General features: G+C 51.0%; 1 protein-coding gene and 1 long non-coding RNA gene across 8 annotated transcripts; one reads left to right on the top strand and one right to left on the bottom strand.

The window, feature by feature from the left end:
• Window positions 1–718: 718 nt before the first annotated feature.
• Window positions 719–2,889, bottom strand: LOC146894781 (uncharacterized). The gene is made up of 2 exons (XR_015737829.1): window positions 1,886–2,889; window positions 719–942 (listed from the first exon to the last, which is right to left on the bottom strand). It is a non-coding gene; the product is annotated as an uncharacterized LOC146894781 (long non-coding RNA).
• On the top strand, window positions 1,200–12,839 carry Sertad4 (SERTA domain containing 4). Of its 7 annotated transcripts, XR_015737828.1 has the most exons (7): window positions 1,204–1,520; window positions 5,128–5,293; window positions 5,721–5,912; window positions 6,897–7,012; window positions 9,592–11,084; window positions 11,211–11,247; window positions 11,329–12,839. XR_015737828.1 is itself a non-coding variant. In XM_085687510.2 (5 exons), exons 3-5 carry the CDS (start codon window positions 5,738–5,740, stop codon window positions 10,411–10,413), a joined length of 1,113 nt encoding a protein of 370 aa, XP_085543636.2. In that variant the 5' UTR covers window positions 1,204–1,520; window positions 5,128–5,293; window positions 5,721–5,737; the 3' UTR covers window positions 10,414–12,839. The 7 variants fall into 7 exon arrangements, 2 of the variants coding, with proteins under 2 accessions (XP_085543637.2, XP_085543636.2); XR_015737824.1 differs by having other exon boundaries at window positions 9,592–11,451; window positions 11,494–12,839; XR_015737826.1 differs by having other exon boundaries at window positions 9,592–11,289; window positions 11,332–12,839.
• The last annotated feature ends 1,138 nt before the right edge of the window (window positions 12,840–13,977 follow it).

The following is a 13,977-nucleotide window of genomic DNA, read 5'->3' on the forward strand; positions in this document are numbered from 1 at the left end:
TAGAAACACCTCCTAAATAGATTAGTCCTAATGATGGTTAATATTTGCTGCTTTATTGAATAAAGCACATTTGCTTAAAAAAAGGAAATTCACTTAGCCGCATGTCAGTCACCCAAATTTTGAGTGTACAAATGAAATGGAAAACACTTATTACACAAATTTAATTACAATTCTAGGAAATAAACATGCAAATCAGACGGAGTGCAATCTGCAGGCGCTGATACTCATCCCTGCTCCTGCCCCTCTTCCGCAGGCTTGCCTCCTGGATTGCAGCAACCAGGCAGCCAAAGGCCTGGCTCCCCCAGGCGGGAGGATCGCTGTTTCAAAGAGGGGCATCTGGCACTTCTGCACGTGCCTCTCTTCCTGGCTTTAGTAGCTGTAAGCCTCTGCCTTCCTCAAGTGACCTCTCCATGATGGAGGGTCCCCGGACAAGATTTATGAATTAAATTTGTTTCTTGTTGTTGCTGGTGTTGTTTTGTTTTTAAGAAAAAGGCCAGGCACGCATGGTGGCGCAAGTCTTTAATAGTAGCACTTGGGAGGCAGAGGCAAGCAATCTCTCTAAGTTCAAGGCCAGCCTGGTCTACACAGTAAGACCCTGTCTCAAAACCAAAACAACAACAAAACCCCACACAAAAGCCAACTCTAATTGAATCCACAACAAGGGAGGTGAGGGGATCACTATTTGCAAAATGAAATGACTCGGGCTTCTGCCACAGACTCTCCACCAAGGGCAAGCTTCTTTATTAGTTTTTTGTTTTTGTTTGGTTTTTGGTTTTCTTGGAGGCTTTCCCCACAGGGATTCCTCACCCAAGAGCTGCCAGTTCACGTTGATGCAGGACGAAAGCTGCCTTGTTATACCCGGGTTGCAGGGGAAGGGACCGGGCGGGCGGGGGAGCGCAACCGCTCAGTCCAGCTCCGACATCTGTTTCTCATCTCCAAATGCTGTACAGAGGGGAAGAAAGTCTTTAGCAAAGGGTGGGAAAGGCACAGATTTTTTTATTTTTTAAATCACACGCACACACAATAAGAAAACTAAACCAAAATTAAAAAAATTGACAAGACTCTGGGCACGTTGCGGTGAACGCTTCGCGCGCTGCAGCTCCTGCTCCGGGCGGGCTGCGCGCGTGGGGTCCGGGCTGCTGGCGGGAGCAGCCCGCGCGGCCCCGAGGGCGGAGGCGGAGCGGGGGCGGAGGCAGGGCGGGCGGGGGCGCGGCGCCCTGCGAGCTGGCAGAGCGGAGGGAGGCGGGGAGCGCGCTTGTCAGGTTCCCTCTCGCCCCGGGGGCATCCAGCAGAGCCCGGCTCGGAAATCCGCGGGGAAATGGCAAACAGGATTGACGGGTTTCTCGCGCTCCTCGCCAGACACAGCGGCTCATTTCCATAACCGTCTGCGGCGGGCGGCGGCGGCGGGACCTGCGGGGACCTCGGCCGCCGCGCACCGGGCCACGCCAACAGGGCCCGGGAGGCGCGTGGGCAGCGGCGGCCGCGCGGAGGACGGCGGCGGCTGGAGCACGGGGCGCGTGGTAAGAGCCGCGACCCCAGGGCGCGCGGGGGCGGGGAGGGTCGCGCGTGGGGCCGGGGCGCAGCTGGACACAGCGGGGTGCGGGGGCGGCGCGCGCTCTCCAGGGCCGCGCGCCCTTCCCGGGAGCAGCGGCGCGCACGAGGCGACCCGGGCGGTCGGCGGAGACCCCCGTAGCAGCGAGTCTGGTGTCCCCGGGGGGTAGGAAGGTCGGCTCGGGGCCGGGAGGGTAGGAAGGAGGGCCTGCGGGTCTCAGGGGCGCGCGCTCCGCGGAACAAGGCGCCGCTGCTGAAGCTGACACCTTGTGTCCCCCGCCACCTCCGCGCCCGCCCCTGCTCCCGGCTGCGGGCGGCGCTGTCCTCGGCTCACCTTCCCGCGGGCTGCGAGGCCCACGCCCCCGCCTCTGCCAGCCTTCTCGCCCCGCAACTTTCCCGTGCGCCCGGCCGCAGGAGCGGGGCGCCAAGGTCCACCCTGGTCCCAGCGGCGCGCACCGCGCGGGCGACCGGGGCTCGGCTAAAGACCCGGGCAGCTGCAGGCTGGAGTACGGCCCCGCCAGCCGCCGTGAGTCATAGCCTTGGAATCCCACCTTGGCGTGTATTTCCCATAGAAGGAAACTTGGTTTTTAGAAGGAGAGCGAATAATCATAGCCCTTATTCTTCAGGAGAGGCACTGGGCTTCGGTACCTTGGAAGACTACTTGCCTTTGTTCCCAGACACTTGGGCTGTGTACTTTTCCCTGCGGCCTGCGGCTGGCCGGACCGTGCCCTCTGTCCCGGAAAGGGGCTTAAGGGCATGGCACCAGTCTCCAGGGTGCGTCTGTGTAAGACCCTGGGTAAGGGACCCGTCACACCCTAGCACCCCATCTTGATCCTGGAATGAGAAAGCCAACCCTAAAGCTCCCAATGGGGAACCGCTAACTGCCCTGATCCCCCCACACCTGCGTTCCCAGCCCCAATACCGGACCTAGAGCTCTTAGCCTCCCGGGACCGCGGCTTGCCAATGCACTTCCCAGAGCACCACAGGGACCTGCAAAAAGCAGGGTTTTGTTGTAATTACCCAACCCCTACCTCCACCATTGGGCGAAGCAGACAAACTGTTAAGATCCTGTCTGGGACCGTTTGGAGTCCGTGGGTGAGGAAGTCTTTTGGATCCCCAGGACAGAGCTCTGCAGTTCTCTAGACCTGCCTGGATCTCAGCGGTTTCTTCATGCTATCCAGGCTTGAACTCTGTCTTCCAGCTGCCTAGAGGCTCCTTTATAAAACGTTCTGTAATTCCCAGTGTCAGGAAGAAGAGGGATGATCCTTCTGTCGTGCTGTTTTATGTCCAGTAGCCCCTGTTAGTTTCCTGGCACCTCCTTGAGCACCGTGATGGCTTTATCTGGAAAAGTCAAACGGTATAGACATGCATGTATGAGGAGCACTTGGTGAAAACGCTGACACTTGGCCTTCAGCCTTGTCGAGGGTACTGAGGGTCATCCCCCAGCATCACCCCAGTGATCAAACAGTGGCACAGCAGCCTGAGGGCTACAAGTTAGTGCATTAACACTCTCATTTTTAATCCACTCATTTCTGATCTTGAAACAAAATCTCTGTCATATACATCATTGTGGCTGTATTTCTATGAACAATACGAACTTGTGAACTTGAATTTCTGGGTTCCATAGCAGAAGACCCAAGCTAAACATGGGTGCCTAGTACTCTACAGCCCAGTGTCTCATGAACACTACGCTTGCCTCCCTAATTGGTTAGCATCAGTGTGAGTTCTAAATAGACCAAGAAGGCTCAATTGCAGACTCTCCTCCCCCTCCCAAGTCGTCCCAGCTCATTCATGTTTTATTCCAGCTTAAATAAATCACTTGCAGAACCCAGCCTCTCCCATTTAGGATCTCGTGTGTAACAGTTTCTAATTTGAAAAAGAAAAACTTGCTGAAATTAGATGTTATAAACAAAAGAAGTAGCCACATTAAAAAAAACTATTATGCCTCATTTCAAGTTCAAATCATAACGATGAAATTTCATATGTTGTGAACAATGCCAGCAAATAGAAGCCCTGAGAGCCTTAACAACAGAAAAGCTGCTCCCCGAGTCATTAGAATACAAACAAACTCTGACTACCGTAAAGCAGCCCAGGGCCCATTAATGTCCTATTAAGCAAAGGTAATTGCTGCCAGGAGCCTGGCAGCTCCTCTGTCTTTAGGGGCATGGGTTTGTCAACCTGCTATTGTTTATATGTAATGAAAGTTCTACCAGGCAAAGGTTTGCATCCTCTTCCCAGACCCCGCCCCAGAAGTGGTGCGAATCTCAAACTGTCGGTTGGAGAAGGTTATCCTTTAGGCTAGGTTAAGAAATTGGACAGCTTTAGGAGCATCTTAGCGAGTCTTTGCTTGGCTGAAGAGTTGGACTGGGAAGAGACCAAAGGGCTGAGTTTGTTAAATTGATAAAGACAAAATTTCCTTGGTTACTGAAAGAGTAAAATAAATGACATCTTTCACCATTTCTTGATAGAGAGTTATTTTACACACACACACACACACACACACACACACACACACACCCTCCTTCCCTAAGGCATTTCTGATATCCCTTTAGGAAGAAAAATGGAAGAGTAGACTCCAGAGCCCAAGTCAGCTCTACCCCGATTTTACCCCTTGCGTGGAGACCCTGTCTGAGGCTGAATTCGAAAGCACTGATGTCTAGTGAGAGACAAGCTGCTGCCAGTGGCTGCTCTGGGAGCCCGACTTTACCACCTTTCGAAGCTAAGATCTCCACCTCCACCCCCGGAAGTGCACGGGTGTCCTGGCATGTGGGAACTCATACTCTCCAAGGGACAGTGACGGGTCCACCCTTGCCCTAGCCTGAAGGCCAGAGAATGAGCTGGGTTCTTGCTATACCTGAAGGGAAATCCATCTTCAGCAAGCGGGCCTGACAGGTCCTTAAACACAGCTGAGCCGTGCAGGTCTGGATGTCCTACAGCAGTGAATCTCAACCTGTGGGTCGCGACCCCCTTGGCAGTCAGACAGCCTGTTGAAAGGATCAACTAAGACCATCAGAAAATAGAGACATTTATATCACAGTTCATAACAGTAGCAAAATTACTGTTCCGCAGTAGCAAGGAGATAATTTTATGGTTGCGGGATCACCACAGCCTGAGCAGCTGTGTTACAGGGTCGCAGAGAAAGGAAGGCTGAGAACTGCTGTCCTGAAGGAACAGGAATCAGAGGTTCTGGGTCTGCTCCCTGACCTATGGCCCCAGGCTCTTCTGCCTGAAGCATACCATTGACCCTGTCCTGAGGGTCAACACTGAGCCCCGCGGAAGTGGCCCCTCAGCCTGGATCACACAGGGTCAGAGTCTGGGAGCATCACAGAGCATCAGAGGCCAGGCTGGCTCCCTGCAATCCTGAGGTCAGGGTGGGAACCAGAGAGTAGAGTGTTGACTCTTGGAAAGTTCCTGCCTTGCATCTGGCTTTGCAGTTTAAAGAGTCGCTGGCTGCCTCTGCCCGGAGCCCTGGCTCCTGTTTAATATTCCGCTGCCTGGTTGATGTTGTGCTTGGCTCCTGTGGGACTGCAACTCACGGCTGGAAACTGGAGCCAATTTTCTGTCTTCGTCTCGCAGTGTTTTGACTGGAGGCAGATCCAGTTCAGGCCGATCAGGGCTGTGGAAACAACTACCAAGTGTCTGTCTGCTTCACCCCGGGAGGAGAGAGTGTGGCCAAGGAGCTGGGAAGAGGAGAGCGCTGGGAGGACCCTAGGGACTTCTGCCTTGCCCCCACCCCCAACTGGTTAGCAGATTTCATCAAAGGGGACTCCTAGGGGCTTGAATAGAAAATTGATTTCACCTTATTAATAGGAGGGAGGCACGGGGTTTCTAGCCCTTCTTCTTAGAGGTACATTTGTAAGGTCGGGAGGAAAATGTGTTTGGGAGGTAGAGCAGCTGTCTGAGGGGCTGAGGGGAATCTGAGAACAATAAGGAGAGGACTCTAAAGACCCGCTCTGAGATGCAGGCTGCCGACTGCAGTGGCTAAACAGAACTGCTAGAGTTTGCCAAGGTGTCCTTGGGAAAAATAATCCGCTGGTTTGGGATGAAGGGAAGGGATGGGAAGGGAAAGCCTCCCAAGCACAGGAAGATGCCAAGACTGCCCTCAGGCTGGCTGTGGGGCAGGGCTGTTTGTCGGTTCCGCCCACTCAACCACTCTTCTCTCCCCCCAGATCTAAGGCTGTCAGAGATGACGCTGGTTCTGTCCATGAATAGATTCTGCGAGCCCATTGTCTCAGAAGGAGCTGCTGAAATCGCCGGGTACCAAACACTATGGGAGGCTGACAGCTACCGAGGTGCAAGCCCCCCAGGGCCAGCACAGGTTCCTTTACAGGCAGACCGAGCAGCCAGCCCCCAACTGGCAGGTATTGCCTTTGGCCTTCTCCTTAGGCAGGAGTTGGGGCTGGGCTCCCTTGGGACATCCTACTTAACTTCCTCCGCAGCCCTACCTGCTGTGGGTGTCCTGGAACTTTTGTGGTTTTTAGTTTGTTTGTATTTTAAAGAAACTGAACCAGATACCAAAAGTTTGGGTTCGGGCTTTCTATCCTGTGGAAATGAGTGGTCCGGGGGAGGGGGTGTAGAGATCACAGGCTTCGCAGGCAGGGCTCCCTCCCACAAGCATAAAGGAGTCCCTGCCCCTACCACAGCTTCAAGCTGCTCCTTGTCATGGTTGACAAGAAAATAGAAGTATCTTCTTCTGGGCTTTAATTCTAATAGTCTCAAATAAGTTCCTTTGAGTTTTTATGACGAGATAGGTCTTTTTTTTTCCTTTAAAAAGAAACTGAAATAAAAAATTCTTGAAAGTCTAGTTTCTGAAAAGGTTTGAGAGTCCTCCAAGGAGGCCTGCTCTATTCCTGGTTGGTGTGTTAGCATTTCCAGAGTGAAACGGAATATAATTACTCCAGGTTTTAAGCGTTAATATATAAGAAAAGCCATTGTAACTCCACGTATGTGCGCGTTTGTTTATTAACCGTGAAAGTGCTTCGTGCCTGTGCTTAGCCACCTGCGTGAGCTGTCTGAGTCCATGCTGGTCCTGCTTCAGATGGGTCCCAGTCCCCCACCGCCCGTGGATCTACTGTTTGCCTGTACAGTTAAGATCCCGAACATTTAGCAGATGCTGAATGGTGGGTGACATTTTCCTCTAATGCTGCTTGGAAATCCTTACCTTCGTGGGCTCACAGGATTCGGTCCGCTAGCAACCAAGAAGACAAATGTTTGTTTTTCATCATTGCGTGTACAGGCGAGGATGTAGCCAAGCTATCCACTAGAGGGAAAGGAAATGAAAGTATTTTGCTTGGCGAACCTCTGGCAGGCAGCGTGTCATTTGTCGATCTGATTTATTGCCGCAGGATCACACTACCGGGGAATTCCAAATCCTGTCGGCGCATCCAAGGTCACATACTTCAAGAGGAAGTACGCCCAAGAGGAGGATCTTCACCCACCCCTCAGCAGCTGCAGCCATAAAGTAGGTTTGAAATAGTTATTTTGTTAACATTTACAATGCCTCCTCACACTTGCTTCAATCGTTCCCAGACATTAAATTGTTCCACCCAAGGTACAGAAGAAGGCCACTTCTTTGTGGGGCTACCTGGGTCAACTCACTCAGGGGGGACCTGACCCAGACAGTTTCCCATCATTTTGTCACCAGCTAAAGTCATCTGCGAGGACGGAACCTCAAGTAAACGCTTCTGTCAGATCAGGCTGCGGGCAAGCCTGTAGGGCATTGTTTTAACTGGTGATTGATGGGGGAGGGTGGTGCCATCTGTGGGCTGTGGGCTGGGGTTCTCTAAGACAGCAGGCTGAGCAAGCCAATAAGCAGCACCGCTCCATGGCCTCTGCATCAGCTCCTGCCTCCAGGCTCCTGCCCTGTTTGAGTTCCTGTCCTGACTTCTGTCGGTGATGGACTACAGTGTGGAATTGTCAGCCAAACCAGCCCTCTCCTCCCCAAGCTGCTGTGGTCGTGTTTCATCCCAGCAGTGGTCTCTCCGACTAGGACAGGGCCTGTGTTACTTTTCACAAGTACTTGAAGAAAGAACCAGAAAGAGATCCTCCGCCCAGAAATAATTAGAGTATGCAAGGAAGCTCACATCTTTTTGCCAATGGTTTAATATTCCTGAGCTCCCCCGAGGGCTAGGGCTAGGGCTGCTCTGTGCTATCACTTGTCGGGAGAAATACTCGGCTTTCCTACCCCTAGTCTGAGCTTTGTCCAGGAGGCTGCTGCTGTGTGCTGGTTGGAGTGGTTGTTCAGGGGTTTTCCTGACCTCCTGGGGGTCAGTGTATCGTCATTTGGATGTGTGCATAGAGCAATCATGCTGTTTGTGATATATCCTGACACATGTCAAGTTTGTTAAAATTCAGAACTAATTCCCAAGCAAGGACCTGAGATAGCTATTTTCCTTCTCACACAAAGTAAGGAAATAACCCAGCGGGGAGCTTGCATGAGTGAAGAACTGGGCATCTAAGCGTCTGTTTTTTTTTCCTTGGTGGTACCCTCCCTCCAGATCTCCTCTGACCTCATCCGTGAGGCTCAGGTAGAGCCCGGTGGGTAGATGCTGATCTCTTCAGTTCAGCTTCCACCCGCTCCCTGGCCCCACCCCCTCCCAGCCTTTAGAAGTTGCTTTTGCCTCTTGGTAAGGAGGCACCAGCCTTTATCTCGTTAGTTTCTATGCTGTGTCTGTATCAGCTTTCCAGCTGCTCCTGGGATGTGCCAGATGTGTGGTGCACCCTGTAATCCCAGCTCTTAAAAGGCAGAGCAGGGGGATTGCTGCAAGGGGAGAAAGTTCAGAGCCTACCTGGGCTACCTTGTGCGTTCTGGGGCAGCCTAGGCTACATAGCAAGGCCGTGTTTTATGGTGTCATTTGTTTCTGATTTAACAAAAGCAAATTAACAATAATAACAGTTGCTAATGGGCCATCCTGTTCCCAGTGGCAGCCCCACACAGCCCAGGACTATATCCCCATCTCCAGCTTCTGTCTGCATCTCTTTCCTGTCAGCTCCACAAGCCAACAGGCCCTAGCTATCCCAGCCTCTTTAACTACAGTTGCCCTCGTAGCAAACATTGTATTGTAGGTATGGAGCCCCAGAAGTGTTCCCTGGTGGAGAACCTGCATCTCGAATCTTTAAAAAACTGGGGTTGAGAAATGGCTCAGCCTTTCAGAGCCCTGGCTGTCTTTGCACGTGAGTTATGTCCCTAGCATCCATCTGGCAGCTCACGACTGACTGTGCCTCCAATTCCAGGGCATCCGTGCCCTTCTTTGGCCTCTTTTGGGTGGGGCCTCACATAGTACACAGACAGACACACTGGCAAACCCTCAAACACATAAAAATAAATTTTCAGCCATAGGGATGGCACAGGCACTCAGCACTCAGATGGCAGAGGCAGGCACATCTCTGAGTTCAAGGTCAGGCTGGTCTACATAGTGAGTTTCAGGACAGCCACAGATATATAATAACGAGGTCCTGTCTCAAAGAAAGTAAAATAATGATAATAATATAAATCTTTTTAAAAAATAGATAATAAATTCAAAACACGCTGCTGTGAAATGCATGAGTGTGCCTCTGCCCAAAGACATGTGAAGCACAGCTTGATACATTTCGACCTGCGCACCCCTTATCACCAACAGCCAGGTCAACCTGAACCCTGCCTGTGAGGCTTCGGGTCACTGCCCCCCAGCCCCTGTGAGGCTTCGGGTCACTGCCCCCAGCCCCTGTGAGGCTCCGGGTCACTGCCCCCAGCCCCTGTGAGGCTCCGGGTCACTGCCCCCAGCCCCCACAGCAGCTGCCAGCCTGACTTTCGACAGCTCTGCTTCACGGTCTTGACGTCTCCTTCTCTATGACTTAAAGGACTGAACCTTCTGGCTGGGCCCTGCTGAGGTCCACCCAGTGACTGGATCTTCTTTGGCACGTCAGTGAGTCAGGAAACAGCTGGCGATGGGCCATCCACAGCTGTGGGGCCAGCCTCTAAATGTGTGATGGCATTTTCACACGCATCGTTTCCTAAGCTTTCTCCCATCTCTGATTTTTTTTTTTTTTTTTTTTTTTTAGACCATCTCCATTTTTGAAGAGCGAGCCCACATCCTTTACATGTCCTTGGAGAAGCTCAGGTTCATTGATGACCCGGAAGTGTACCTGCGGAGATCCGTCCTCATTAACAACCTGATGAAGAGGATCCATGGGGAAATCCTCATGCAGAACAGCTGGTGCCTCCCCGCCTGTTCTCTCGGTGGCACCTCCGCCCAAGAGTGGTTCCTGGCTCAAGACTGTCCTTACCGGAAACGGCCCCGGGTGGCCAAAGAGGAGTGGGAGAAAGTCCACACTTGCTGCTTGTACCAGGAGTGTGGCGGTCACTGCCTGAATTTGCCCCTTTCTGTCAATGCCGGTGTTGGAAGCAGTTCTGCTGCTGCCCCGGCTGCATCTCCCTGTATCTCCCCATCCGCTTCCTCCTCCCCATCCTCCTCCTCCCCATCTACCTCCTCCTCCTCTTCCTCTTCCTCCTCCCCTCTGCCGTTGCCTAGCTGTTCCCACCATGTGGACTTTGATATAGGCAGCGCCCCCATCTACAAGAGCGACGGCCAAATACCTGCCAATGAAATTTTCGTCACTAACATTAGGTCACTTGGTGTCCAGGAAAAGGCCAAATTCAACGATGGGAAAGTAAGCCAGGACACCAGCAGAGACGGTGACGCCCTTAGCCAAGAACCTCTGGGGAACGACCTTGATTTTGAGTGCAAAGGCCAATTTTACGACTATTTTGAGACTGGATATAATGAGAAAAGCCACATGAGTGAGTCTTGGAAGAAGTCTTTGAGGAGAAAGGGGCTTTCCCCAAGCCCCAAACTGTGCTGCAGCAGAGGGAGTAAGATGTGACCGTTCTCCCGCTGGCACACGCAAGGACGCGCAGCATGACCAGCCTCTGTCTTGAATGGATTTTGTAGTTTTGTACAACTGATAACATTGTGCAGTGAACACGCTGTGTTGTCTCGCTGCCCCGAGAGCAGACTGCACAAAACATCTGTACAGTAGGCCCCAAGTAACCTGTTGATGTGATTTTCTGAGGAAAGCCAACTTTGTGTTTGAAAGTGTATCTTAGTTTTCTTTAAAAAAAAAAATTAGTAGATTAGGTTGAGGACAACATGCCCTTGTTCTATTCCCACTGCCCCTCCAAGAAGCCCGCCACTAGTTAAGTTCAGCATGTTTGCCGGTTAATTGGGTAGTTATTTGGCAAACAAATCAATATAACAGCAGAGTTGTCTGCTTCGTCCGTATGATACAGCATTTCCTTCTGAGTGAAAGACTGAAGACAGGAAGATAGATGAAGCGGTTTCATGAGTTGTGACGTGTTTGTATTGAACAGTGAGACAAAATGACAACACCCGGCAGGTAGCAGTGTAGGAACTGTGGAGACTGTACCTGTGAGCTCCTAGCTTGCCTGTGGTGGGTAATGGGTGACTAGGGAAGAGGTATACGGGGCCGTCTCTGATGGGCTCTGTGGGAAGGAGATATACACGGCCGTCTCTGATGGGCTCTGTAGGGAGGAGGTGTACACGGCCATCTCTGATGGGCTCTGTAGGTAGGAGGAGGTGTACACGGCCATCTCTGATGGGCTCTGTAGGTAGGAGGAGGTGTACACGGCCATCTCTGATGGGCTCTGTAGGGAGGAGGAGGTGTACACGGCCGTCTGATGGTCTCTGTAGGGAGGAGGTGTACACAACCGTCTCTGATGGGCTTTGTAGGGGGGAGGAGGTTTACACGGCCGTCTCTGATGGTCTCTGTAGGGAGGAGGAGGTGTACACGGCCGTCTCTGATGGGCTCTGTAGGGAGGAGGTGTACACGGCCATCTCTGATGGGCTCTGTAGGGAGGAGGTGTACACAACTGTCTCTGATGGGCTTTGTAGGGGGGAGGAGGTTTACACGGCCGTCTCTGATGGTCTCTGTAGGGAGGAGGAGGTGTACACGGCCGTCTCTGATGGGCTCTATAGGGAGGAGGTGTACACAGCCGTCTCTGATGGGCTCTATAGGGAGGAGGTGTACACAGCCATCTGATGGGCTCTGTAGGCAGGAGGTGTACACGGCCGTCTCTGATGGGCTCTATAGGGAGGAGGTGTACACAGCCATCTGATGGGCTCTGTAGGGAAGTGGTGTACACAACCGTCTCTGATGGGCTCTGTAGGGAGGAGGTGTACACAGCTGTCTTGGACAGGGCGGTCTTGATGGCATGACAAGGAAAGTGGTGTACAGGGCGATCTTGGGTGCCTTACTTATCTTAATTTTTACCAGTGTGAAAATTAAGGATAAATCAGAGTTACAGCAGGGATTTAACAAATAGGAAAAAAAAAAAAAACACAGGGTGGATCCATGCGGTTTGGAAACTTAACTTTGAACTATTGCGTTCAACTTTTGATTCACCATCCTCTTCTTCCTTTGTTTTTAACGCCCAGTGGCTGTGGGTCTGACATTTTTGGGTAGAGGTGGCGGAGGAGGTATAGGGACGGCGTGGGAACACACCGTCGTGGGGTCTGGGCTTTCTGAGCTTTAGGTTGTTCTGTTTCCTTGTCCAGTGACGTCCACGGCCCGTGGCATGCGTTCTGTGCGTCACACTTTGACCTGTTTTGCATCATTTCATGAGTTTAGACTCCTAAGAGCATGTGGTTTCTATATATGACTTTCGCTGTTGATTGAGAAGCACAATGTTAATAGATGACGTGGTGATCAATACGTTTTTATCTTAAAGAATGTAAAGACTGTAGGTTGCGAAACATTATTTTGGAGAAATGGGACTCTCCCGTCATTGTTACCTGGGTATTTGGCCAACACACTACTCAAACAAGACCTTGGATTTGCACATTGCCGCGTGTCCTCAGTGGTACTCTGGCCCAGTCCGGCCAGCTCCTCCTCGTAAAATGTATTCCCGTTTCCAAGGCCAAGGATCGGCCTACTTGACTTGGGCCTTCTAAAAACCATTGTTCGCAGCAACCAAATGCCAAATGGAGGAGATAGGTAAGTCCTCCCAGTTTCTCCAAGATGAAGCTTTTTTAATTATTGCTATTAATATTAAATAGATCTCATTCATACAGTGTATGAGTAGATCATTTGGGAAATTGTCCGCAAGGACCAATTTTTAAAACATGTTCCTGTGTTATGGCTGAATAGTCTAGTAATGTTTTGTCCCTTATTTTCAATATTTGATGAACATTTCGGTGTTGAAATTTTAGGTGATAGATGCTAGTACATTACTGTGTTGTAATAAAAGTGAGGTTTTCTTGATATATATTTATTAAAATGATCAAAAATCATTAAGTTTTTACAAATTTCATTTTAATGGCTATTTCTCTTTTCCACAATTCTCTCTATTTAAAACAAAACAAAAACCTGTCAGGATGTCTAGAAACTGTGCATGGTGGCCACACATGTGTTCATTATGAATGAACCCGGTCCCAAGCCATAGTGGATGAAAGGTCAATTAGTGGTTTCACAGCCCGGAGATCGAGAGTGGTTTCCCCTTCCACCCTGCATCCGTGTTTCTTAGAAGCTAGCGTTGTACTTGATAAAGGGGAGGTCTAGTTGAAGGGAAATTAATTTGTCAAACATATCAACTGTATTATAAGTGTAGTGCTGCGCAGAGATTTAAATATGAAAGAATGGATTTGCCCTTTTGCTTTTTTAACCCCAGCATTTCCAGACAGTGTGATGATCTGAGTACATCCATCATGGGTTATTTGGGGGCCGGGAAATTAAGATAGGGTCTTACCACATAGCCCAGGCTGACTCAACCCCCCCCCCCCGCCTCCACCTCCCAAGTGTTGGAATCTCAGGTGCTGACAAAGCCCTTGGAGTTGGCAATGTCGGACAGTGCTCCCCTGAGCAGGAGCAGGCTCCACTCAGCAGATTTTCCCATCCACGCGTGGGCATCTGTGGTTGTCAGTCTTCTGGGGTTTGTTTCAGGACATTGCAATAGTAATAATAATAATAATAATCTCATTTTATAAAATAAGCAAAGAAAAAATGAAAGGCCCTATCCCAGCATCCAAATTACAGAAACCTTTCATGGTCACTGTGAGCGTGTGAACGCTTCCGGTGTAGTTCCTGACACCCAGGCAGCCCTGGCTAGATCTCTCAGGTGCCCAAGGCACCCCCCCCCATAGTGAGTGACGACCCCTTTAACTGGTTTCTTTGTGAAGTTTAGCCCATTTCTCATATTAATAAGCTAGATGTGATGGCTTACACCTTTTCACCCAGAACTAGAGAGGTGGAGACAGAAGGATCCCTGGAATTTTTATTTTTTATGAGTTCTCTTAGCCTAATGGGTGCGCTTCGGGCCACTGAAAATACCCTGTCCCAAAAAACAAGGGGACGGCTCTTGAAACACAACACTTGAAGTTGACCTCTGGCCTCCACAGGCACAGGCATGCAAGTGAACATACAACCATCCCC

This window comes from Myodes glareolus, chromosome 5, assembly GCF_982192425.1.
Source record: "Myodes glareolus chromosome 5, mMyoGla1.1, whole genome shotgun sequence".
Lineage (NCBI taxonomy): Eukaryota > Metazoa > Chordata > Mammalia > Rodentia > Cricetidae > Myodes > Myodes glareolus.